This window comes from Epinephelus moara, chromosome 1, assembly GCF_006386435.1.
Source record: "Epinephelus moara isolate mb chromosome 1, YSFRI_EMoa_1.0, whole genome shotgun sequence".
Classification (NCBI taxonomy): domain Eukaryota; kingdom Metazoa; phylum Chordata; class Actinopteri; order Perciformes; family Serranidae; genus Epinephelus; species Epinephelus moara.
Genome location: NC_065506.1, coordinates 42,347,654 through 42,374,199, shown reverse-complemented (window position 1 = coordinate 42,374,199; position 26,546 = coordinate 42,347,654). Strand labels below are relative to the sequence as shown.

The following is a 26,546-nucleotide window of genomic DNA, read 5'->3' as shown; positions in this document are numbered from 1 at the left end:
TATCCAGCTGGGCTTTATCTAGAGCTGGTGAGATATATTTCGGCCGCGCTTTGGAAAGCAGAGCTAAATGTAAACAAACATGGCACCACACCGGTAAGGTAAGACAACACGTTTACATGTCGTTTTCTATATGTTCTCTGACATTTATCCTAACGATATGAGGCGGTCTTTGTGGAAAAAAAGCTTGTTTAGTGGACTAACTTTGCACTTGAAGGTTGCCCATTCACTTACATTTTAACAGGTCTGACGCTACTATGTGCCCCAGCTGTATCTAGGCTAACGGCTTACATGCTAACTATTATTTTTATGCCACTAGTCACTTGAAACAAATTTAGGACGATAGGAGACAGGTTGAAATAAACCAAAATTTCCCTTTAATGTGGTATCACACTTTTCTATTTTTTAAAGAAGAATTTGAAAATGTAAATGACAGCTGTCACGGCATAAAACCAATGATCTGTTGATCTTTAACGAATCAAGACTTGATAGTCTAACATTAGTGAATCATGACCTTTAAATCAAAAGTCAAAATAACTCGTGAATTTGGAGAATCGTGACACCCCTACATGTTTCTGTTACATGTTTTGAAGTCTGACTGTCGCTCTTTTAATCAGATGATTTCGAGCCACCTACTGTTTCTTACTATTACCAAACTCCTAATATTCAGTAGTGAATTGATAATTTTCTGAAACTTTGGTTAAAACGTGCACTTTGTAAACTTTTCATTACTTTCCAGAATTGTAAAATCCTGTATAAAGTATCATAAACCACTGTGCAGTTGTTTGGCAAATGATGAGCCTTCAAACTCATGAATATATTACTTTAGTTGTTTTTTTTTTCAGAACTATTTATCATCTTCTAATTAACACATCCACACCAGTGCAGACCCTTGCATTTTGTGTTTGTAAATCAGTGCTACTTTCAGTCTGAACATGCCCCAACATAATTATTATGCAGGGTTTTTTTAAACACGGGAAAACATGCGGTCCTATTGGCAATAAATGTGTCAGAAAACTGTTTTAGTAAACAGTAGAAAGCAGCATGGAGTGAAAGTGGTTCCTCCTTTTTTATATCTGTTACTGATTCATTTCTCTTAAACTCAGTGCCAGTTTGGATCCATGTTTGAGCTGCTTGGACAGAAACAGACAGATTTTATGGCAGCACGTCGTTACATCGTGCCAGAGATTGGCAAAAAATTAGCGCATCCACCTGGGTGTCATGTTCCATCCCTGCCTATCAGAGCTGGAGTTGATGAATACCCATGACAACTGCAGAGTCGTTTGACCCGGGAGCGAACACCGATCGTAACCTTTCCGTTAAATACAAAATCCTGATGTCAGCGGGTGTGAGTAGGAAAGGAGCTTCACTGTAAGATGAAGTGGAGACATAACTTTGGTGCCATCAGCTCGTTATATGAGTAAGGTGACTGCTGACTACAGGGCCAAACTCTCAGGAGGTGCTGTAATCCTTTAATGACCAGAGGGAATTAAACTGCTTCACTCTCAGTGATTAAGTTCACACATTATAAAGGACGTGTTAAAGTGCTTCCACTGAGGTTAGAGCTTCAGTTTTCAGACTTGTACTCATGTTAGATGTCTCAGGGGGGCTGAATCAGAGGGACACCTTGTGACTGGCGCTCGACATGCACTGGTAGAAGACAAAAGAAGACGTGAGGACTCACCATGGGGGTCTTGTACTTGTGGATCACCACTTCTTTAGTTTCAGGAACTATGCCGATGCAAGAGACAAAACAAAGAATTCAAAGGCAGCAGGAACATTAATGAGTTCATGCTTGAGAGCTTTTGGGGAGGGGGGGAGGGGGGGGCAACAGGGGTGGACTTTTAACAAGGTGTAAAATGGGATGTGGGCCAAGAAGAGTCTGCCACAACAGTCAGGAGTTCACTCAACTTCAGACAGAGAGGGTGACAAGGGCAGGAGTCTGCTGCTGTTAAATCCTGTTTATGTTGAAATGTTTAAAAACTCGGACTAATTAAATGATCAGACTTTATTTTTTCAACTGATTTTCAGTCTATCAAAGGACCGAGTCTGGTGTAATAAACTGTTTATATGGGACTGTAAAGTGATAAATGTGACTGTTGGTGGGACGTTCATGGCCCACAAAATGGACAAATAAAAACACAAATGTCTTTTATAACAAGAGACTGCAAAGGTTGTAAAGTTTCAAATGTGAAATAAAACAAAGCAGGAAAAAGAAGGACAACCTTCCCTCCCCAACTCTTTCCACCCCAGTGAACCGAGAGTTAAAAGACATCACAGAGAAGCAGCTACGAGAGGCCAAAATCCTTTGACCCGGGACCATGTCACTGCCCGCAGGACAGATTGACTTTTCATTAGTAACTGTGAACCCATACAAGAGATGAGGAGGCAGAGATCTGGACAGATGAAAGGGGGGGGGGGGCTGGGAAATGTTAAATCCCTCTACAGACCCCCGACTTGCTGAGATTCAGAGGCAGACTACCAGAGAATGAGAGATGGAGTCTGGGGTGATCTCCGAAATGAAAAGCAAGTGATGACGGAAGCAGAGGAAAACTCATGGTACAGAAAAAAGAAAATAACCAGTGAAAAGGATCGAGTGAGGAAATACTCTGAGTTTAGTTTGAATAAGAAAGGAGAAAGGTGACAACACTTTACCTGCTGGAGAATGAAGGTTTTCATAGTGGCAAAGATGAGGGCAACATTACAAAAGCAGCACAGAGACACGACAGTAACCCAGCCTGGCACTCAACCTCAGCCTCTGACTGTCGTAGACATGTAAACAGTGCACTGACCCTTTAACTCCTGCTCAGCAGAGGCAGCCTCGACTACAAATCTTTAGTGCTCTCTTCTCTGCACCTATGAAATGTATAACTTACAGATCAAGGTTTTTTTTTTCTGTCAACGTGTAGATAAATCTGGTGTTTAAGGCGGATTTTAAGAGCTAAAACTACTTCTTATTCTTCTCTTAAGTTCAATAACTGGTCTTTATTTTCCAGCTAACTTAAAATCATTGCACAGTTTGGTGAAATATTTAAAATTGTGCGAGTGTTGTTGTTGCATCTGGTACTTGTTGGGCATTGTGGTTTTAAACCTTTGAAACCTGAAGCGACGTCACTTTTCAGATGCCCTTCGCAAGTTTTCATACCTTTAAACGTTGAGCAAATTGGCGCAATCCTTTCAAAAACATGGAGAAAAAAGCAAAAAGTAACTTGATGATAAATGTTCCACAAATTGGAAAAAATTAGTAGATTTTGAAAATTATCTTAAGGGAAAAACCTATGTTTATAATTATCATTATATTTCTAAAATAATATTACGGAATTATTATGTTTTTTTAAGCTCTTTCTCCAGGTCATCTCCTTGTTGTTTGTTGGTTTTAACTTTCGTTCTTTTTTCCTTATTTTTTTGTTGTTAATTAATTTTAACTTTTTACTAAATTCTTGCTGATTTTTTGGGTCATTTATCCATCTGTTGTTCATTGCTGTTTTCCCATGTTTTTGAAGGAAACCGAGCCAATTTGCTCAGGTTCCAAAGGGTTAATCAAATACTCAAACAGAAATAAATAATGTGTTTATCAGGGACTATTTTCAGTGGTGGATTAATACACATTTAGTGCTTGCAGGACAGTGACTGTGGGACTGAGTCAAAATAAACTACAGTTTCTGTGTTCATTGATGCGTTTCTAAAAGCTTTATGGCACTGATTTATTTTTACTTTTTTTCATTGGATTTGTCAACAATACGAAAAAAATTACAGAATATCAGCAAACTTAACCGTTAGGGCTCGATCTTACACCTAGCTTAAAGAGCGCACAGCGCAACTGTCATTGCTAGCGTTAGATCAATGCAGTTGTCATATTCACGTCCAGCACCCACACTGTGTAAGTAGCAAATGTACTTGCATCCATCTGTGCACCCATGGGTGTGTAGATCTTAAACTGAGGTGTGGTCAGGCGCACCGTTGGCGGACTGGTATTTTGAGGCAGCAGAAGTCAACAGCGCAGTATGGATGAGACGCGGGGATGAGTTGCTGGTCAGTAAAATACAACATGATTAATAAGGAAAATATTCACTACAAGCTATATAATGTGAACGTAGCAGAGAGCAGAGCAGAGACGCAGCTGCTTTCTGACTCCCCATTAAAGGCTCATTTATGCTCAACATTACATATGTATACGGACATGGACGGATCTCTCTGTCTGTACTGTGTGTTCAGTTCATCCGTATTAGTGCACAGATAAAACAAAGCAGTACCATCATAGACCACAGGGGGCAGTGTAGCGTAGTTGAAGTGAGATAAGACCATAAGAGAGGACGAAGACATTTAAAAAATGGCAGAATGGAATGAATCTGTAACATACTGGAAAGAATTCTCCGTCTGTCGTGTCGCGATATATTTAACGGCCTCACAGACCAGCGCCATCTACAACGCTGCCTCTGTTAACAGATACAGTATCATGACCTCCTCAACCGTTTCTTCATTTGTTGTTGTGAAACTTTTGACTCCGCCCTCCAGTGCCATCTGTTGGCTGTATCGATGCGTACATAAAGGACACACGGAAGTACGAGGGCTGCTACGTTTACAATGTTTGAAACAGGCGCATCTATTTATGTACAGTAAGGAAGTATAAAGGAGCCTTAAGAGAAACGCTGTGCGCATTTACTCACATTGATATTCCAGAAGCTAAAAGTTTAGCTCTTGCTTAAATGTCACACTATATTTGCTGCAGAGATTAGGGGTGGGAATCATCAGAGGATCCACGATACAATATTATCGCGATAAAATATATTGCGATATATTAACTTTTTTCAACTGTAAATGACGTTAGCTGGGGAGAACTTTGAAAACTTTGTCTTATTAGATAAAACTTCAGCCATTTTCTTTTTGTAGCAAAATGTATGTAGTGGACTGAAAAGCAATTTATGATATTATTCTAGTAGGCTACCTAAAGTTTAATTTGTATTTGTCATGATAATAATTTATATAATTAAAAAAAACAACGATATTTGGCACTGTGACGATACGATATTGCCACACATAAGTATTGCAATACTATGCTGTATTTATTTCCCTCCCAACTTTAAGTGACATTTAAGCTCTTACTACATTACTCTCAGCAGAAAAGTGTTCGCTTCTCCACTTTGCTGAACTCGTCACGCCCAAAACACACCTATGATTAATTAAGGGACTAAATCCGACCACTTTGCACCCAGATTATGCACCATTTAACTCGTATAAGTGGAGTTTGACACGTCCAAAATACACTTGTGGCATCCACTTTAGACCAGGCCCTATGGATTGTTTAAATAGGGTCCTTGATGTTTATATATTAAACCTGTGATGAAACATTTTAGTTTTAATTTCTACTTGTTCCTGTTTGTTGTAAAATATGGAAAAAAAGGCAGCGAGACTTTCTGTCCTCACACTTCTGTTTCACACTGCACACACTTATTATTTCTCTCCGTCCCTCTCCATCAGCTCAATAAAATGTGGCTCTGCTCTAAACTTTCATCGCTGCCATGTGACCGCTAGAAACCCACATCCTCTCCAGAATTCATCGCTCACTTAATCACCTGCAGACATCAAAGTCTCGGTGCTCCCCGAGGTGAGCGAGTATCCAATTTAGTGAGACCCTTATTAGCTCTCGTCAATGCATTTGCCATGAAGCTGAGTTACTGCCGTGCCGAGTACAGGCCTAGAATCAATAGATGGTGTAATTACCAAATTCCTCCAGGACAAAGACTCCCTTCACTGTATTGCACTTTTTAATGTGACTCAGCTCTATGAAAACCTAAAAACAAACAAAAAACAAACAAAACAAGACAACATTATTAACTCAACAACACTGGATGAAAAGTAAACACTTCATATTTAAAAAATTAACCATGTTAAACTTGTTTTATTCAGTATGAAAGGTCAAAATAAAACAACTACACATGGAGTGCAAGCTTTTAACAGCTAATGAAAGAAAAGAAAAGCACACTATGAGAAGTTTCCATGATCAAACGCATACATGGGCGACGGTTAAATGAGGAGAAATGCATTTAGTCTGCTCAAAGCTCAAAACTTATTCAACAAGACTTGTTTCATCAATGAAGAGGATCAGAACTGGAGAATTTAAACTTGTATTTGGATGTGAACAGCAGAGGTAGTTAAAGAAAGAAACACATTTCTGTTTAATGCTCAGAGATGCAATATGGCCCATATGATGCATACATGGAAGTTCCATATAAAAATGTGGACAAGGACACAAAATTAGATTTGCCATACAGCTACGACAGTAAAAAGAAAAAGATAGAGGAAAAGAAAAGAAGGAACCCAATAAGATGTAACTGCTAATAAGCAAACACAGCAGAGGTTGTGTACCTTCCGCTCCTTGCAGGGGGAGAGAGCATGGGAGAGAAATGGTTTGGATTATTATCGGACAGAAGAGCACAAACACTCGACGACACTCCGAGAGGGCACTATCCACAGGAGCCTCGTACGGATTCAAATCAAGAATCTAGCTAAGAAGTTACCAAAAGCCAATATGATAAAAAAAAATAAAAAAAACATCACAAGAGGAATCAACCCCCCCGAAAACTAGGAAATGGAAGAAGAAAAATAAAGAGGACTAGAGGTTTGACTAGGGTATTGAGAGCTGGATTCACCTTTGTTTTCCTGGACTTTCTTTAAACATCTCAGTCCCCCAGAGCCCTCCATGCCTCCTCCTCCAGCAACAAGGGCTGGCACCAACACCACTTGCTCACACAGCAGCACAGATAAATGAGGGCAGCCACTGATGGACAGTAAATCCTGCTACCATGTAGGATGTCACCTCCGACACCATCTCACTGCAGAGCTGCCTGGGACACCACCCAGAGCTCAACCGCTATCAATTTAGAGCTGAATAAAGCTCCTGCTGATGGTTCAGTAAAAGTATTTTACTCAGAAACCATGAAACTATCCACGAGGACTCACAGTCTAACTGCAGCAAAGTCTTTAATGAAAATCGTTTATTCTAGAAATGTGGAGCGTCTTTGAGAAACCGATGTCTGAGGTTAATTGTACTGAGCTTGTATGATAATGAAAAGTCTTCTCCGAGTGCGGCACTCTAACCCCCTGCAATATGAAGCGAAAAAATTCAACTTGAGCCAAAAGAGCCTGAGGTAGAAGCAGCGAGGGAAAGCAGGCAGCAACCATAACAGTGACTCAGTGTAGCTACGTCCAAGTTAAATGGTCAGTTCACCCAAATAATAGAACTGCATTTTATCTGGCCAAGCAGAAAGTTTTGGTTTATAATCCACTGCTGCAGGAATGGAAATGAGTTGGCATGTTTGGACTCCCGATTCCCTCGTCTGAAAGTCAATGGGTTTTAGTCTGTGGTTAACACAAGCTTAAGAGTTGGGATGCATGCGCCTCACTAGTCGGCACCAGAAATATTAGTCGGTTAAACCTATTAGTGTTTTATTCATGTACAAGGCTTCTTAACTGTCATGCAGCCGCCTGCCACTAGTGGGTGCTACAGAGCCGTCAGACAGCAGTCCCTAGCCTGGAGTTTTAAAACAGCACGGTGGGAAATTGTCCTCTCATAAAACCAGCGCGGTTTGGCAACACTTTGATCTAGAAAATGAATTCAGCAGCAATTAATCTTTTTTAAGATGTTGTGTTATTTGTTAACTTGAAGTGAGTTGGTGTCAGATAATGTGCAGGTTTACATTCACACTACACGGAGCTACATGCCTCTCATTTCAGCTGAAATTTGATTATAATTTAGATGTTATTTTATTAGCTTTAAAGTGAGCTGCTATCATATCTGTCAGATAATCTGCAAGGTTCAATGTGCCCCACATTACAGAGGCAATTTATTTATTTCAGATGTTATTTTAGTGGTTAACTTTTGACTGGGTTGCGGTCATGCTCACGTTCATACCGCATGGCGCAAAGTGTCTCGTACTTCAGCAGCATTTAAAATCCAACATGGTTGTTGAAGATTGTGATTAAAGGCTTCAAAGGGCTCTTAATGCAAACAACATTTTTTGGGACAATGTTTTCAATAAAATGTGCTAAATTTTGAGTGTTCTCCTTTTTTAGACTAGTCAACTAGTCTTTATTAAAATTTTCATTTAGTCGACAAGGAAATTAGTCGACAGGAACATCCCTAATCTGAACCCTACAAAAGAGGCGTCATAATTGGTCATGAGTGATGTAGTGCACCGTTTTGTGCTGAATTTTTTCAGAAGCCCTGTTTCTATTCAAATCTGTCGCTGGCTTTGAAAGAGCTGCACTTGATGAGGAACACCTGATTACTGAAGTCGAAACGAGAACCTAACCATATGATTCCTTAGCTTATTCAATAACCTTAATAGGGTGGCAGCTGGCTGGAGGGAGATCACCAGCGAGATGAAAGTTAAACACAAACTAATCTACCTGCAGTTGGCTTAATTTTATGTCGTTTCCTGTAAATATCTCAATTGTGTGTTTTCTGTTTAAAAGTAACGATATAATCGTAGGCAAATAGCAAGTAGGCTACCCACCCATCTTTTAGGTGGTTACGTCTCCAGACTGATCTGATATTTATGTGTTTGCTTACATGATGTAACAGGAGTGAATATAACAGGAGAGAGCTCCGATGTTACGCTATCTGACAGGGTAGTTGGATGCTTGTTTGCTGTTGGGACGTGGGGTCATGTTCCACTTGGGAGCGGCTGCTGAGTTAAGTGCAACACCTTGTGGTAAAACTTGGTACACCAGTCTGGTCGAGTGTTTGGCTTAATACCAAACCAATTTTTGAAAGTTTTTACTCTAGTAGCTCCTATAAAACTCTCTGCAGTGAGGTCTGTCTGTTATCAACAGTAATCAGGACATTGTTGCTGCTGAATACTTGAAATTAGATTTTGTGAGCGCCACAAATGAGCAACCAGTCACCTCCACAGTATTGGGTTGGAGGTGAAAAACTTTGAGACAAATAACAGAATCTGTACAAGTTCAACCAAAACTGTTTGCATGGATAGATACCACAACAGGTGAAGCAGAAAACGTCTTTTGTTTGTCTTGTAATTTGGGTGAACTGACCGTTAAAATGACTTTTGTTGTTGACACATCAGTTTAAAGATGTAAGATTTTCTTTCACTTCTTGCTAACGCAGAAGCTCAACGTGTGTGAAGTGTCTGTGAGCTGCAGCTGCTCCCTGATCTGTCAGCATGGTCACGTCTCAGACTATTCAACTACAGCACATTGTTCAATCACAGAACCTGAGGAAACATGTGAACCCCGACTACGACTGCCTGCGCAGGTGTGAAGACAACACATGACGATGTTCGAGGGTCCAAACTTAAATGTGCAAGTTGCTATTAAATAGCCAATTATTAATGAAAAGTCTTTGCTCAAGGTCATCTGTCTGAAGTTACCACTGATGCACAACACACACACATTAACACTTCGTCTCCTCCCACACAGTAAATGAACAATGAGGTTTGAGCACCACGGATGTCGAAAAGAAAACTTGTGTGGAAGGATGTGTTAATATTGTTTTTGGGAAACGCATGCACACGAACACACACGCACAAACAAACACAAACTGAAAAAAGCAAATCCAAAAAAGCAAAAGCACAAACAAGAATTCTTCCTCTAAAGGAAACATCAGGTCAGCGCCAATTGAACATGTTAGTCATTTTGAGGAGGATTTATTTTTGTAATGACAATAGAGGAAGACGTCACGAGATGAAAGGAAATGAGGCAAACAGGAGTGATGAGCAGAGAGGTGGACAGAAGGACGGGATGAACTCTGAACCATCATGAGTGAGTTTTTTGTTTTCATGCCCTCGTGTGAGATGAGAAGCAGTTTCTCCGCTGTGGTACGGGCCTCTTACCTGGCTGTGCATGAATTTGAGGTTGATTCCTTCCAGTGTGACCTGCAGCAGTCCACCTTCACCAGTTTTCATGTCCTGGACAGGAAACTCTCCGCCCAGCTCGGGACCTGAGGGGAACAACGCCTGAGTTTAGAGCGAGTGCAGAAAATGAATTCCCCCAAAACCTCAAATCTCAACAGCTGGAAAATAATTAAAACAAAACATAACATACTGCAGGGGTGTAGGGGAGGAATGTAGATTTTTATTTTCATGTCTTAAAAAATGCTCCAATATAACATAACTTTAACATCATTTTTAAAAGGAAATCACAACACTGCAGCCACTGCAACACCAGGGGGGGTGATGGTGCCTGTATTCTTCCCAAACTACTTTGTTTTAGTTGGTATGCGTTACACCCTGTAAAGAAATCACTCAAACTGCTTTTTTAAAATTGGCAGTTCCTAAAATGTTGAAGCAGTGGGTACTGTCTATAGCTCTGTGCACAGGGAAACGGAGATCTGTGTGGGAACATGAGACCCTAAAAAAGAGGGTCCTAAAAAACAGCTGGTCCAGGAGCTTCTCCTCCACGATGGCTGTTTGTAGGCATATTTTAGGGTGACTCAGGGGCAGTTTGACAACCTGCTGTCTGTCGTTGGGCCCTATAGCTCTGGGTATCCAGCAACTGCTACCACCAGTTTCTCCTCCATTGTTTACCAACTGTAAACTTGTTTACAGAAAAGGTGACTTGTTTCATCATTAAATCTAAAATTTAAAAGTGGAAGAAAAACAGAGAAAGAAAGAGAGGAGTCCTCTCGGTCAGCCGGTCCTGAGTCCCGAGGCTCACCTCCTCTAACAGCACATCAGGACAGCCCTCACATAATCCAGCCCAACCAAATTATAGCTAAAGCAGAAGAAAACTGCATCAACTATTGGACATCTTCCACAAAAACCCAAAACAAATTTTAATGCTATTTGGCCCTAAACAGACAGGACACAATGGCAAACTATCTGACTGCTGTGTCAATCAGAAACTGCGAACGACACTGACTATGTACAGACTCAGTGATCCCAGCCTGGAGACACAGGCAGACCTCAGACACAGGTGGAGACAGAGCAACATCTCCTGATACAATGTCGCATGTATGAAGACATCAGACCAAAGTTCTTCACAAAAATTAGAGTAAAAACGTCAAGATTTGGATTCACTCTCTGACCAGACTAAAATGCAACTTGCAAATCTACTTGGAGAAAACAGCGTCAGCGCCACAGATGCAGCACGACATGTCAGTGCATGTCACAGCCTGAGAGACGACCAACACAGCATACAGTTCATCTCCTCACAGATCACACTCTGCCTTTTATTTACTCCTTCACTTAATTAATTTTTCCTTGTTTTATGTCTGTGATTTTTGTATTATTGATTCTGAATCCAGCGTCTTTAATTGTAATTGTTCTTTGTCAACACAAGTGAAATGTCATGCATAAAGCTGGTTGAATTGAATAGAATTGAACTGAGAGCAAAAGAAAGAACAGAAGGACAGACTATCTGACTGCGTACCTGGTTTGATGCTTTGCTGTCTCGCTGCAGCTCGTTCCATACTGTCTTTAACACAGTAGTAGAGTTCACGACACTGGAACGCACAGAGGAAAGTTATGTGAATTTCTGATGTTTTCCAGCGGTGAATATAAAATAGCAGGATGCAGAGGGAGACGCAGTGTCTGACCTTTTTGGTATAGAACTTGTTGAGCTGCGTCTCCTGGCCGTTGCGTCTCCAGAGACACAGCACCTTGGTCTTGGGGCAGTAAGTCATATTGATGAGCTTCTCGTACCACCAGCGCTCGTACACTGTGCCGATGTTGCTGCGCAGGACTATACAGTCATCACAGACCTGAAACAGTGTTTATAATATCAGTAAAGCATGCTCTCTAAAAGCAGCATTATTTGAGATACTTTGATATTTCATATTACAGACTTTGCATACCTCCATGAAAAAGATGTCTCCTGTGGTATCAGTGCCAGCATGTACAACAAACGTTTGCTTCTTGATGTGACGGCTTCCGCTGGGCCTGATGGGCAGCTCACGGCCATTCTAAAAATAGCGTTCAGTACAAATAATTATAAAGAACTAACAGTAGTCGAACTAGCTGAATTAAAAAAGGACAGCTCCTCACCATGTTGGCCAGTTTGTCCAGTATCTCGTTGATCTCTTGGCTGTACGTGAGGCCGATGTGGGACTTCCCCATCAAACGCCTCACTTTCTTCTTGATGTCATTTTTGTTCAACTAAAACAAAAGTATTAAAAAGTTGAAACATCTGGAGGCAGACAAAAAGCCAAACTTGGCACAGATCAACAAACAGGCCTCCGAACCTTCAACATGAGCATGTACGCAATCATATTGTGCAGCAGGGTGGCCAGAAGTCTGTCTTCGTCGTCCTCTAGGCGCTTGCGGTCGTGCTCTCCCAGAGACAAGTATCTGTGTTGATGAATAAAAGACAGACAACAAAGTATTAATAGTCCAGGTTTCATACATTAGAGCTACAAAGTAAAAAAGTATGGAGACAGTATGAGAAACGTCAGCCATGTTGAACCTTTCGATCATCTCCTGAGGTCCCTGGTCCATGCCCATGCCTTCACGCTCCAGCATCACAGCATCCAAGTAGGCGTCCTCCCAGAACTGCAGCTGGTCCCACAAAGTGGAGCGCTCCTTACCTGGACACATGAAGACAGAACGCATGTAGCTCCGAAAGTGTGTCATTGCTGCTGATGCATTCAAACACAAGACACACCACATGCAGCTACACAGTCTCTCATACCAGCAGCTTTAAAAGGGAACGCCAACATGTTATATCCACGACCAAGTGACGTTTAATCAGTATCTGTGAACATGAACTGCTCTCTCTCAAAGCCAGAAACCAGAGAAGTGAGTGTCAAACTTGTGATGTCATAGGGTATAAAGTCTGGAGCTGGTCCACAGACAATGAATGGGAGACTGATTTTATGGACCCACAGTATGTTTTATCTTCAAACCCAAATGAGCTTCATTCTCTTGTAGCTTTCTCAGTTCTGAAATATGTCTCATATAAACTCATTTGTTTATTTGTTTTTAACCTTACATTGTTTAAGTGTACACATTATAGCATTATAGGGTGACACAGGCCAATTTTTTGATATCTGTTTCTTTGTCTTTGAGTTACCATGGTTGTTTAGGGAGGTCCCTTCCTGGTGGAGCAAAATGTGTGGCTGAGGGCTGAGGACTCTAAGGCTGAATCCAAATGTCCACAGAGCCCTCGCAGACTTATTATCATCACGCAAAGTCTGCGAGGGCAGAGAGTGCAAGCAGCTGATAGACAGCCCTCGAGAAACGCTCAACTATTGCTGCTGTCATATCAATGTCATTTAAGCTGATTAACAGTGCCTACTCATCTGTTCCTGCAGATAACAAGATATAAGGACTATAACTCAATAAATTGGGCATTACTGACATTAGAAACCTTTTTTTGTTGTTTTTCTGACAATCCTTCAGCCTGATAGGCCGCAATAATAAAATGCATTTTCAGTCCCTCTACAGCTTAGACTTAAACATATCCCTGTATCATGATGTGGGAGAATATTTTTTGGCCAACACAATTCAAGTAGCAATTTAATAGACCTCACTATCAATACCTATTTTACACATTCATAAGGTTTGCAATGAACTGTGAGTTATTAAATCAGTGAGGTCCGCTGAAGTCTGTCCCCCAAGCAGACTCTCCGGAAGTCTGAGGAAGGAATTGAAGCTTTGGAGCCCTAAGGACTCCCTAACTTCCTGGGAACGGTCCTGCAAAGTCCACGAGCATGCAAGTGCGGTGAAGTCTGGAGATTTGGATTCAGCCTTAAATCCTGGAGCCAACTCATTGGCTTAAACCATGTGCTGCCATGTCACAAGGGGGAATTAGGTTTAGTTAGTTTTGCTTTGTATTCAGTTTTAGCTGCTGTCCATTTTGGTTACCCCTTGTGTATTATTAAGTGTGACCAAGCCACTGTATATGCTCCCTCGTGTAAAATAAACTCAAAATAAACACCCATAGTTTTGTCAACAACTCTGCGTCCTTGTTGCCTCACTGCTTGGTCCCTAACAGTCGTCTTAAAACAGACTTAATACCCCATGACATCACAGAGTTGAGTTTTAGCACTCTAGAGAGTTGTTCATGTTTACTAATATTATTTAACTGTCTTAGACCGTAGGAATAACATGCATGAAATCTGAAAATGGGCGTAGCTCCCCTTTAAATATATTTCTATAACATCAATAAAAGCTGAAGGCCTCAGTCTCTCTGACACTCTGACACACACACACAAGTCCCTACATGGTTGCATTAGGTCATGAAGTAATGGTAGTGTAACATTTTCCTTAAGCTCTTCATTTCAGCGGCACACAGTCCTTAGTCATGCATTAAAACAACAGTGAGAGTAACTTAGACCGATTACAGTTACTCATAATAACACTCATTGTACGGCAGAGACGTTCGTGACAAGGCTCACAACTATCAGGTCGAATAAAACCTTTACTTTTGAATCTAGGGATGCACTGAATTATCAGCTGAACATCAGTATTGGACGATATTCATCTTGTTGACTGCCATCGGCCTATCTGCAAATAAGATGACTTTCACCGATGGGTCACATCAATTTTACGAAGGCTAAAAAGCAGGGCTCGAAACTAACGCAGTCCCATCATCCCAGGGACAAACGAAAACATGTTTGGACAGAGACCTTCTCCGGGACGCCTTCTGGATATAAGGATGCTTATTATCGATGTGTCAGGAGACACACCCCATTTCTTCCCTGACAATACTACACTGTCAACAATGATTCCTCATCGACAGGATGAGAGCTAGTTAACGTTAGCTGTTAGCAGCAAGAACTAACAGCTAATGGAGGTTGCACTGACTTGCATTATGATGCGTTCGACCTGTATTTGGTATAACGATATCACAGTGTGTTCAGTGTAGTCTTGTAAAACGTAGTTTTTTGGCAAATAACTTGAATAAATGCAGCTGTTTAAAGAAGAAATTTGTTGATGTTTTCACAGCATGTTTTTCATGTGACACAAGATTATTTTAACAGTTGTTTTATATATTTGTATGAAAGAATTTGTGCTAATTCAAATGTAGTGAAATAAAGTGCTTAATAACTTAATAGTTCAATTGTTTTTTATCGTGTAGCTTTCTTTGTTTCCCTGGCACAAAAGGGGGAATAAATAACAACAAAAACAACTTGGTCAAATTGTTATTTTAAACACCAGTATTGGCTCAAAATTTCACTACAATCCAACGTTGCAGCACTGCACAGAAGTGTGTGATGCCTTCCTGTAATGTTAACAATGAAAATTACATTTTTCTATTCTTTATTTTTTGTGTATTCTGTTTTAATTGAGAAAAAAGTTGCAAATAACCACAATATTATTGAAAACATGAAATAAAAATGTCTGACAACATTAAGGTTAAAAGAGATAACATTAATATTTCCAGACGCTGCAGTAGAGGAGAAAAAAATCTACTTATAGTATCAGTAGCTGAGCCGGTTTCATTTTTCCCACCCCGATCACATCTCAGTAACTCATTGGAAATCTTGACATTTCCCAATCTTATTTAGCAGCTGGTGGCTCGTTTGAGTGCGCTCAACTTATAATTACATGTCTGACAGCACGTGAAGGCGACATGCACTCATCCAATATGCAAACCCTTGAAATGTTAAGCTTTTAAGTCAACATGAAAGTTAGTCAGAAAACCGAGTGAAGACGTAGGTGAGCAGAAATAAATGTTAAGAGTTAGAGCAAAAGCATCTTTGATCTCTGTGAGGAAAAGAAACGTGTAGGACTGCTAATATTTTCCACTTCTATCTCAGGCTAATAACACAGATGTGCAGCTCACCAACAGACAGGAAAAACCCACATCACATCACACCAGAGATTAAACACAGAACAACGGATACCCCCCAAACACAGACACACAAACACACACCCACACAGGAAAAAGGGCACAGGCAAGAGATTAGCCCTACTTAGAGAAAAGGTTTCCATGGCAGCATCCTCTAGTTGATCCCAAACGGAGCTCTTATCGCGCCCTGGAAGAATTTCCCAGGAGGAGCAGCAGGAGGGAAGAGAAGCAGCGAGAGCAGGAGGGGGTTAGGTGAAGAGGTGAGTAGGTTTAATGACAAAAACACCAGCAGAGCGAGCAGAGAACCACATCCGAGGAACACAAGACGACATACCACAACCAGTTACTCACTTAAGTAGAAGAGTAAAGTAAACTTGTTACTGTGATTAGTGGTGATGAGGCTGTTTATGATTTGTTTAGTCATCACTAAATGTCAATATTTAAAGACTGCACATTAACCTGAGTCAAATGTGTTTGGATCTTCTGAAGTGGGGCTGTATGAGGTACTTATCCATAGTCAGTGTATTACATACAGTAGATGTTAGTTATACATGCTAATTACATATCTATAATAATCTAAACCTCTCTGTCTTTCTCAGACGGCAGCGAATATGTAAAATTGGACATTATGTAGCATAAAGTCACAAACATCAGGCTATAACCTCTCACCCTTTGACAGACGAGTGAACTGTTCCATAAAAGACATTTAATATCACACCACTTCTACATAATCACATGGTGACTTCTGCTTTTTTCTCTCAAAAATAACATCAGTTTGTGAAAGTTCACTGTGGTTACATTAATATAGAAACCGATGCAAGAGCTTGCACAAGTAAGTGAAAGGTGATGGAAACAAAACCTCGACTAGCAACACTTTCTTTACATAACAGGAAATACATTTCAGAATTAAAGGTTATTTGTTTCAGAGGATCTTTGACGGACAACACAAATAACGTTAGTGAAGACATGCACAACACATAACAGTGACAGAAAACTTAAGGGAATACTTAGCAGTGTGTTTTGAAGAACAATAGGAGGAAGTGCTGTCTTACAACATCAGAATAAATGTCAGCTGTTTGACTTGTGTTTGACCTGTGAGAGGAAGTATCCAAACTGGGGAGCAGAACATACCCAGCAGGCCTTCACAGAGGTAAATCCTCATACTGATGTCCTCCATGGGCTGAGCAGGCTGGCTCTTTGCTGTAGCATGTGCATGATCTTTTGCAGTTGGTTTCAGAGTGTGAGTCTTTCCCTGTGGAGACAGGACAAGGTTGAATTTGAGAACCAACAGTGAGTACAATAACCACAAATACAGTCTCATATGTTTTAATCAAAGCATCATGTGTACTGTAGACATGCTGACTACAGTAGCCAGCTGCGCAAAACACCTTAAGATTTTCCTTAAAACCCATGTTAATGCTTTCTTAAAACAAAATTAGTTGCACAAAACACGTCTTTCCCCTCAAGTTCCCTTTAAATGTCCACTTAAGCATTTAAGGTTTTCTTCTTATCTTGGTCTTATACTTAAGGAATCCCTTAAAGCTAGTTCAATGATTGCACAAAAGTCTTAAGGTATCACAAGCTTGAGCGCAAGCACACAAATGGTTACTTGTAACTGTAGTATTTTACCACTGTAAAACCTTTCAATGCAGTAAATGCCTTAACATTCTCGCATAACTAAGGAAACCTTCTAAGGGATTCTGTGCAGTACCCTCAGTCCCTCAGTTTAGGAAAATCCTGAAATCCAGTGCAGATTATCCAGGTCACATACTGTTATCCTACGGTGTCTGGGGAGCAGTGCCACACAGTTGTCTACATAGAAAGACTTTTGTGTGTGTGTTTTGAAATGCAAACAAATGTTTCAAAGTGCTTCGACCAATTAACCACAATTTAAGTTTTAACACACCACAAACTTCCAATTGCTGGCGGTTACATGATTGCTTCATTCTTGGCAAAAGAAAAAATACAGAAACAATTTTCCAGGACATTAAACTTTTTCCTCTCATTTTCAGGTGTTGTTAAGTTGTTAAAACTAGTCTGTGATCTTCCAGTTTTTCTAATGTGCATGGGAACCTTAAAAATCCCATCAACTCATGGCTCCTTCTGCGCAGCTTCTTAAAGTTCAAACAGAGTGTGCTGGTGATTAAATTGTCTATTATCTAAAGTAAGAACGGTATAATCTACTTATAGCGAGTGTTACACTTACAAACACTGTGCTGGTGGCTGGATTGGTTTCAATCTCGCTGTCAGAAAGAGTCCCTCTGGACTGAGCTAAATGAGCAGCGGTTCTTCCTCCGAGGCCGTCGCCTGCTGTGCTGCTCAGGTCGCTGTCAGCTCCCAGAGTTTCTCCAGAGCTGTTGCTTATCTAAGGAATAAAACGCCAAGTGTAAGAACAATTCATAATGCACAGACGGTTTGGAATCAATCTAAGTAAAAAATATATAAAGTGCACTTTCTTTCTATTAGCTTGATCCAGGTTATACAAGTTTTACACTACATGACATATTCTGACACAAGGCTGCATGATTCAATGCACTAATACTTTGTGTCTTGTGCAACATTTTTTACATAATTGGTCTGTATGAACTTTACTTAATGAGGGCATGAGAAGCAAAACATCATCAATATGTGATTGTGTAAGATTCTTTGTTTTCTCAAGCTGGACATACACTGAATGATTCAAGCCCGTTTTTGACCCGATTTTTGAGCCGCAAGACTTTAGAGTCGGACCAAATATCAGCTTTATTGGGTATCCTTTACCGTACAGTGTACAGTGGGGACTGAGGACTGATCATGGTCCAATCAACCGCTCCCAACCGGCAACAGAACTTTCAGATGAACTTCTGACATCAGCAGGGTGCCCAGTAGCTCAGTAGGTAGGGCAGGCGACCCATGAACAAAGGCAGTGTCCTTGCTGCTCCTTTGCTGCATGTCGTCCCCCCTCTCTCCCCTCCTTTAACAATTCAAACTATTGTGTCATTAAATGCAAAAAAGCCCAATAAAATAATCTAAAAAAAAATTTAAAAAAAAGAATTTCTGACATCAGAAACTTTGATCGGCCATCATCAGGCTCTCACAGTTGAAGCAGCGTCACGAGTATATTCCCCAACATCAGTGCCTTTTTTCTCACGCATACAGTGTATACGCAACTGTTGGTGCTGCTAACTTGCTGACTTGTGTGTGTGTGTGTGTGTGTGTGTGCGTGTGAAAGAAGAAGTGAGAAAGTGTGGCAGAGGGGGAATCAAAACTTGGATTTTTTAAATTAGGGCGGCACGGCGATGTCCGTAGTTGTGAATGTGAGTGTGAATGGTTGTCTGTCTCTATGTGTCAGCCCTGTGATAGTCTGGTGACCTGTCCAGGGTGTACCCTGCCTCTCACCCAATGTCAGCTGGGATAGGCTCCAGCCCCCCCGAATGAGTGAATTCCTGAAATCGAACAATGTATGCCCAGCTTCAAACAATTCCTCAAAACATTTGGTGTTCTACAGCTCTGAACAATGTTTGGCTGCACACCATGAATCTGTAACGACTAGCACTGGTTGGCCGGTGAAGTTCAAGGGGTTAAAGCTGATTTACAGTTTTCAAAAGGGAAGGAACAAAAAACTTGGGACCAAAAGTATCACCCTAGAATCTACAGTTCACACTGTGAGGTACTGTGTAGCTGAACAGGTAGGAACAAAGAGCATATTATCTGAGTTGGCCGTGCCCTACCACTGTGCTGGCCTCTGAGTCCTGGCTGGTGCTTCTTGTCAGGATCGGTGGCTCCGAGCTCGTTACTGACTCTGTGTCGCTCTTCTGAAAACCCACAGGGAAAAATAAAGTAGAGAATTCATTGGTACACTTCAGTGGTGGACAGAGAGCTGCACACATTAGCAGTTCAAAGACTGCACAAGAAATCATGGTAAAGGCCGAGAGGCATGTTAAAGGGACAGTTCACCTCAGAATCAAAGATACATATTTCATCTTTTTTCATATTATGTTGAGAGGTATTCCTTCTGTCGAATATAATTCAACTAGATGGCAATCAGCTAGTGGTGTTGAAGCACTACGCAGAAGGAAGCGTGGATCTACTCATGGACAAGAGGCTCGTGTGGATTAAGTAACCAGGTCATGATTTCTGGAAGGAGACACTGTTGAGACATCTAGCTCTATTATATTGGAGAGAAGGCAGACATCTCTGCGGCCGATATCTCCAACACTCTGCAACTTAGACCTAAACAATCTAGACTGATAAATAGGACTACAGGTAAGAGGATAAACATGTATATTTGATTTTAGGATGAACTGTCTTTTTAAAAGTGTAGCCATATAAACCAAACACTGACACTGAAGATCACTCTCAGGCCTGTCTGTTGTGTGCAGCCTGCAGCCTTCAGGGTGTTTGACAGTAACATGTTTGTTTGTTCAGCATGATCACAAAGACAAACAACTGGTAAATCACATCCAAAGTTTTGAAATTTATCTAATGCTCTGCTTGACTACACGACAACAAACCTGCGATCCAGATGTGACGCTGAGGCCACTGTCAGCACTCATCTGTGATTTCTTCTCCTCTGCATCCGTCACTTGGGGGCGCTGCTGCTTCGCTCCGTCAGACCCTGCAGGACAGACCGTGACTATGAGCACGTTTTCATGAACAGGACTTCACTATCTTCTTGCCTTACCGAGAGTCGCCTCACTCAAAGCCACCACAGCACAGCAACACTGACGCTACGTCCATCTTAAGAGCCAAAGCCTCTGTGTAAACACTGCATTTCACTTGTGACACAGCAAAGCAAACAGGATAACACTACCTTACTCATGTTTGTGAAATGATTTGGAGATTCAGAGCCTTCGGCTGCCTCTAGCTAACAGAACAAGGTGACTATAACACATCTAATCTGAGGTAATAAAACTTTAAATTCATTAAAATGTTTCTTAAATTCCTATATACCACACTGGTGCTTAGCTGAGTAGTAACAGATGAAGGTTTTGAAGACAACACAGAGAAGTTACAAAGGGGCAAGCAGAGAGTGCCATAAAAAAATGGGGGGAAAAGTTACAAATGAAAACAAAACTGCAAGAGCGCGACATTACTTCTCAGTCAATGCTGCAAATGTGGCCCAGGTTACAACAGAAAACATCGAACAGACACAGGCAGTTAGGCATGCAGACAAACTGATGGACGGTTAAGGAGACATTTTCTGTTTCAAGTGTGATTCTTGTTATTCATCACCTCAGTAGACGCAGACATGGTGACAAAAAGATCCTGACACTTGTTTATTTTTCAATTGTTGTTTTTTTTTTGTGTGTGACACTTAACTTTTGCAAACTATTAAATAAAGTTAAAATGTGCCAACGACTGTGGAAGAATATTGGCTGCAAACACACAATTTAGTCACTTGAAACTGGAAAAAAATACAGTTATAAGTGCAGGACACGGCAGCAAGTATTCAGTTCTGCTCATCTTGAAGCATGAAGGAACAAAAACACTGGAAAACGAAATAACCAGCGACTGTAACATAAAATCCCATATTTTTTGTATGCCAAAGACGCTAAGAAATATATTCACATCAGTAAACATTAATAATTATACTTTAAATGTTGTATACAATTAAATAATGTATCTGCCCAAACAGTAGGCAGTCAGAGAAAAAAAAAGTGTAATAAAAAATTCAGTACTACATTCCCATAAGTTCTGGCTTCTACAGATCAGTATTCTGTATCCCACCTCTGGAGCTACGTCTATTCTGTTCCAGGTCGTTACACATACTGAATTATTGTAGTCTAGCACATATTGTAGAAATACCTGCTGTACAAACTGTCAGGTGCAAGGGATAAAACATACTTAGATTCGCTGCCATCTGAAGCCATGATTAAACACAACATGAAATATTTTTTGGAACTACAACAAGGCTGTAATTTCTCACAGCACCTATCTGTGAGACATTCTGTGACCCTTGTTGTCATATAGCAAATACAGTGTATTTTCCTCTGGAGGATACCGACTCTACATCACATAAAAGATCCGATGTGCAGGAGGCACAAAGCTAGAACATCAGAGTAGGGCTGGGCGATTAATCGATTATAGTTAGGACTGCACCTCACTCCATTTGGCCATTTGTCTTGTGTTGTAAGTCCAGTGCACCACGTACTTTTACAGCGCTGTGCTCAGTGTTGCCAACTTGAGCTTTCAGACCCTCTTCACTTAATTTCTAAGTGAGCAACTAGCAACAAATTTAGCGACTTATTCAGACCATCAGGGGAAAAAAGAAAAATCAACTTTCAACTGTGTCGCAAAAGCCTATCAGCAGTGAGATCTGGTTGAGATTGTCTTAACGTTACCAAGAATCATAAATGGAGGACAAATTATTGTCACCATCTGTGGGCACCCAGAGCTCTATGACTCAGTGTTAGTACTGTGCAGACACGATCAAAAGAGGGGTCGGAGATTAGTGGGCGAATCTATAAGACTACAAAGTCCTGAAAATATGTTTTTGTGACTTGCATATGTTGAGTTGACTAGCAATAATTTAAGTTGGTCTTTGATTGCGGAAAGTAAAGAGTGAAAGAAGTGAAGCGGGAATGCACTGCTCCAACACCACCAAAATACTGCACTGACTTCCTGTTACATTTAGAATTGATTTTAAGCTCCTCCTACTTGTATACAAAGCCCTACATGGGCCGGGACAGAGCTACATTGCTAACTCCCTTGTTAACTGTTTGCCTCCAAGAACACTGCGATCATCTGCTGCTGGTTTATTGGAGGTTCCCAGCAACAGCCAGAAGATCAGGGATGCAGCCTTTGTCAATTATGCTCCAAAGCTATGGAACACACTACCTATAGATATCAGGGAAGCTAACTCACTTAATACTTTTAAAAGAAAACTAAAACATATTGGTTCACTTGAGCCTTTAACTAGCTCTGACTTAGTTGTACTTTACTACGAACCAGTTCAGCCATTCGATGCCGTCCCTTGTCAGAAAGGGGAAAAAAATCTGCACTTGCAAAATACTCCAAAAAACACTCAAGGCAAAAAATTCCTGCGTGTTTGGTGCAAAACAACATAAAATAACAAAAGCACTTTTTTTTTTTAAACATAGTTAAGAATCCACCTACATCCTACACTAGTTTTTTTTAAAGTTTAATAAATGCCATAATTAAGCAGCCCTACATCAGAGTATCTTAGAAAGTTTAATTCTCAGCTGAAGTTACCCTGACCGACATCTCATATGCGGGACATCAATCCAATCATGATCTTATAATCTCACGTCGAGACCCCTGTGCCTAAATATTATTTTTCGTTATCCATTCTGACATCCTCATTAGGAGCACTTCCTTTTTATATATTCATGTGCAGAGACACTGGTGAGTTAGAGAAGGTGGAGAGAAGGGGGTGGAAAAAGGTCAACAGCTGAGCACCCCAATCTTTTTTCTTTTTTTTTGGTGTGTGAAAAGTCTCTTACTCTGTGGTTTTTCCATAGCTTTTTGCTTATCCTGGTGCTTGCTCCACAATTCTACCCAAGATGCATTGCAAGCAAGGAGAGAAAGACAGAGAGAGAGTCAGAGAGCTGGTTGAAAAGGCATGTATGGTGGATGAGCATTAAAATCAAAACAAAAACAAAATAAGCATTGAGAATCTGTCATTGTTCAATGGGGGTGTTTTGTAATGTTTGCATGTAGCTGTGCTTCAGTCGGGACAAATGCAAAAAAAAGAAGTATTTTGTTGTCAAGTTGGAGCCACAGTGTGAAACAGCTACTAAGGTAACATTACAACACACCCGGAGCTCCCGGCCCAAAGTCCTGGAGAGCCACACAGTGACGTCGGAATGAACTTGGGCTCTGACCACAGGCCGCACGTTTCATCGACTGCATTTGTCTGGCTCTCCAGAGCAAAGGTGAGAGACAGAGAGAGATGTGTGATTCGGAGAAGAGCGTGGGATGGGGTTGAGAGGCCGACTAGCCAGCAGGTGAAATGGAGCAGTTGCAGAAGCCGGGATGCAAGTCTCACAGCATACTGTAGAATTGAAGGTGCAACTTCTAACAGGAAGAGAAGGGGTGCGGGCAGGATAGGTGTCAGGGTGGTTGACTGAAGGCGTCCCCCGTATACAGACCCAGAATCATTCTCAGAAAATTAAAGAGATTATTAAGGATTTCTAAGTCAGTTGCTTCTTTGTGCGACCAATAGAAAATTTGTCTCTGTACTGGGACTGTTTACTGGGGAGTGTTGCTTCCACCCTCCATGCTGAGAGCAAAGGGAGCTGCCATTTTCTACAGCACGCCTCGCAGAAAAACCTGCAGTAAAGGCACAGACGAGCACCGATTTTGACTATCGATGCGCATACCTCTGGTTTCCCTCGTCCGCTACTGCAGATTTAGGTTTCGGAAGACCAAAAGAAAGACATGCATTCAAGGTGCTAAGAGGCTGACAAACAGAAGTCCAGAGGGGAGGCAAACAGGGGCACAAATGTTCAAGGGAGGGGAGACAAACACACGCAGTCCAGGCTGGCACACAGGGAAATATTCCAGACACTTTTTAAAAGTATTTTAACCAGGGCCAAATTCTGAATTTAGATTTAAATATTTTCTCATTTTAAAAATCAAAAGCAGACCCAAGGTTATAAGATTACAAGAGTCACTTTTCAGGTCAAAGTGTGTGGAATATCACCTGCAAGATTCTGTCAGGGACAAGTGAAGGAGTCTCTCTTTGAAACGGTTGGAGGAGGAGGGGGAGGGGGACTGGTATTAAGGTTGATGAGCTTGTAGGGGACGGGGGGAGGGGGAGGAGATCTCACAGTGCACATGCAACCGGGGCCGGAGTGGTGTACACACCAATCGAGGCAATAAAGTTCTCCTCGTTCAGACTCCGGGTGTCAAAATGGCGGGCTCCTTTGCCCGTTGGGTGGTGCGGCAGCTGCAGGTGGGGAACGTTCAGAAGGCCCTGAGGCCTGGTCGTCTCCATACGACCAGAAGGACTCTCTTTACTCCCCGGGCTGCCGGCACTGTCTGTGGGGCTTCGCTTGCGTTTTTCTGGGTCTACCAAGTTACCAAAATGAAGGGGCCAAAGACAGAGTGCATCAACATGACAGAAAAAGAAAATATGCCGAGGTTTAAGCTGGGAGAGGATTAACAGTATTAGACAAAGAAGGAAACATTAGATCAGACTTTACAGTTACAGTTAATGTTTAGCATGCAGCCTAAAGCTTAAGATCAACACAGTGCAGAGACATGGACAGGTGTTAGTAACACAGGCCTGCTGCTGCTGTTAAGCACAAAACGTCTGACACACTTTTAATGATCTACTCTGTATTAATCACACAATCCAGCATGAAATGTGTGCATTCCTGTGCTGACCTGTGTTCAGGACGTACCTTTGGTTTGATAATGTGTGCGCGCTATTTCCAATAAGCTGAAGACGCTGGCCATTCCCCCGAGGCCTGCGTTAGTGTAAGAGTGCTCCAGACTGGAGACGGTGCACTTCAAAATGTCCAGCATGCCTTTGTACACCTTTCTGCTCACCTCCTGGAAACAAAACACAAACAAACAAAGACAACAGGAACAATTGTAAAATTGGGCCATGTGAAAAAAGCTGACTTGCCATTTTTTTTAATTCAGTTTTAAGTCAAAGTCTCAGTGCAAGTTCTCGCAGTGAGTTGACTTGACTGTGACCAACAGAGTGTTGCTAATGTTTAGGGTATCAAGTAATGCCTACTATACAGTAGAAGACTTTGACAAGATTCTGAGACCCTCTTACGTCAAAAGACAATGTGAGTTTTTAGTCACACACAATAAGACTTTACAAAAACTGGGGATCTCGCAGGGTCACGATTTGCAAGACTATAGCTGGACTCCTGAGATTTTTTCTCATCCCACTCTTGGAAAAAAATATTACGCAAAATATGACATTTTAACAATTCTGTTGATTGCAACCTTGATTAAATTACATCAAATTTGCCTTATAAAAAACACTAAAAAATCATTTTCAAATGAGCCACTGCCAATAAAGACTAAAAATAAATAAAAAAGTAATTACAGCAGTCGTCCAAATGTTTTATTCATGTCTTTTATTCCTGGGCTTGTTGTTAATGATGTGTATTTCCTAGAACATCTGTTCACAGCGTGGAGGGGAAAGGAAAGCGTCTCACCACATCACGTATGATCTCCTGTCTGGCATCTTCCTCCGACTGGACAGCTCTGTTCAGCTTACTCAACACGAACACACGAAGCTGCTCGTTCTCCAAAAGGCGGCGCACTTTCTTCATGTTGAGCCAGCCGACTCCCTGACCATCCAGAACACTCTGCACCACCTCCTTCAAGAACTGCTGGTTCTCACTGAATCAGAATGAACACAGTGTCAGTCACGTTAAACAGATACAGCATTAAAACAATAAATACATGTTATGACAATGCGCTCTGGTCTTTTTAAGGATTCGTTACCTGGTGTTGTTGACTCGACCCTGAGGAGAGGGTGACTCTCTCTTCACTGTTGGACTGTGCTTGATTACGGAAGACTTCTGGTCCACAAGTGCTCGAGGTGCACGTGCACCTGGAACAAGAACCAAAACAGTGAGGTGTCTGAACGCCACAGAGCAACATAACCAAAAAAAACAAAACAAACACTGCAAACTACTGGGTCACTACACAGAAGAGCACTCAGTAGAAGTGGACTGGACACACACAAACGCACCAGGAACTGTAAACCAGGTCAGGAAACATCTTTAGAACTAGCAGAACTAACTTTTATTTTAAAGCTACTACATCAAATGGAAAAGAGCCGTTTGCATCACTCTGTGACACCTGGAATCTACTGAAGGTTATCT

General features: G+C 41.3%; 1 protein-coding gene across 23 annotated transcripts in view; it reads right to left on the bottom strand.

Moving 5' to 3' along the window:
- Positions 1-26,546, bottom strand: part of madd (MAP-kinase activating death domain) — an 83,268-nt gene that overhangs the window by 7,607 nt on the left and 49,115 nt on the right. For 5 of the 23 annotated variants that reach the window (XM_050042107.1, XM_050042123.1, XM_050042159.1 and 2 more), the window contains 19 exons: positions 26,164-26,272; positions 25,872-26,058; positions 25,098-25,248; positions 24,559-24,762; positions 23,193-23,243; positions 20,241-20,344; positions 19,458-19,541; positions 17,954-18,112; positions 16,879-16,999; positions 15,872-15,934; positions 12,418-12,538; positions 12,197-12,302; positions 12,000-12,110; positions 11,810-11,917; positions 11,552-11,716; positions 11,386-11,458; positions 9,849-9,955; positions 5,719-5,788; positions 1,682-1,728 (listed from right to left, as the gene is read on the bottom strand). In XM_050042107.1, the coding sequence (XP_049898064.1) occupies positions 1,682-1,728; positions 5,719-5,788; positions 9,849-9,955; positions 11,386-11,458; positions 11,552-11,716; positions 11,810-11,917; positions 12,000-12,110; positions 12,197-12,302; positions 12,418-12,538; positions 15,872-15,934; positions 16,879-16,999; positions 17,954-18,112; positions 19,458-19,541; positions 20,241-20,344; positions 23,193-23,243; positions 24,559-24,762; positions 25,098-25,248; positions 25,872-26,058; positions 26,164-26,272 (2,141 nt within the window). The remainder of the gene's footprint in view (positions 1-1,681; positions 1,729-5,718; positions 5,789-9,848; positions 9,956-11,385; positions 11,459-11,551; positions 11,717-11,809; positions 11,918-11,999; positions 12,111-12,196; positions 12,303-12,417; positions 12,539-15,871; positions 15,935-16,878; positions 17,000-17,953; positions 18,113-19,457; positions 19,542-20,240; positions 20,345-23,192; positions 23,244-24,558; positions 24,763-25,097; positions 25,249-25,871; positions 26,059-26,163; positions 26,273-26,546) is intronic. The other 18 variants (XM_050042200.1, XM_050042225.1, XM_050042278.1 and 15 more) reach the window with 8 other exon arrangements.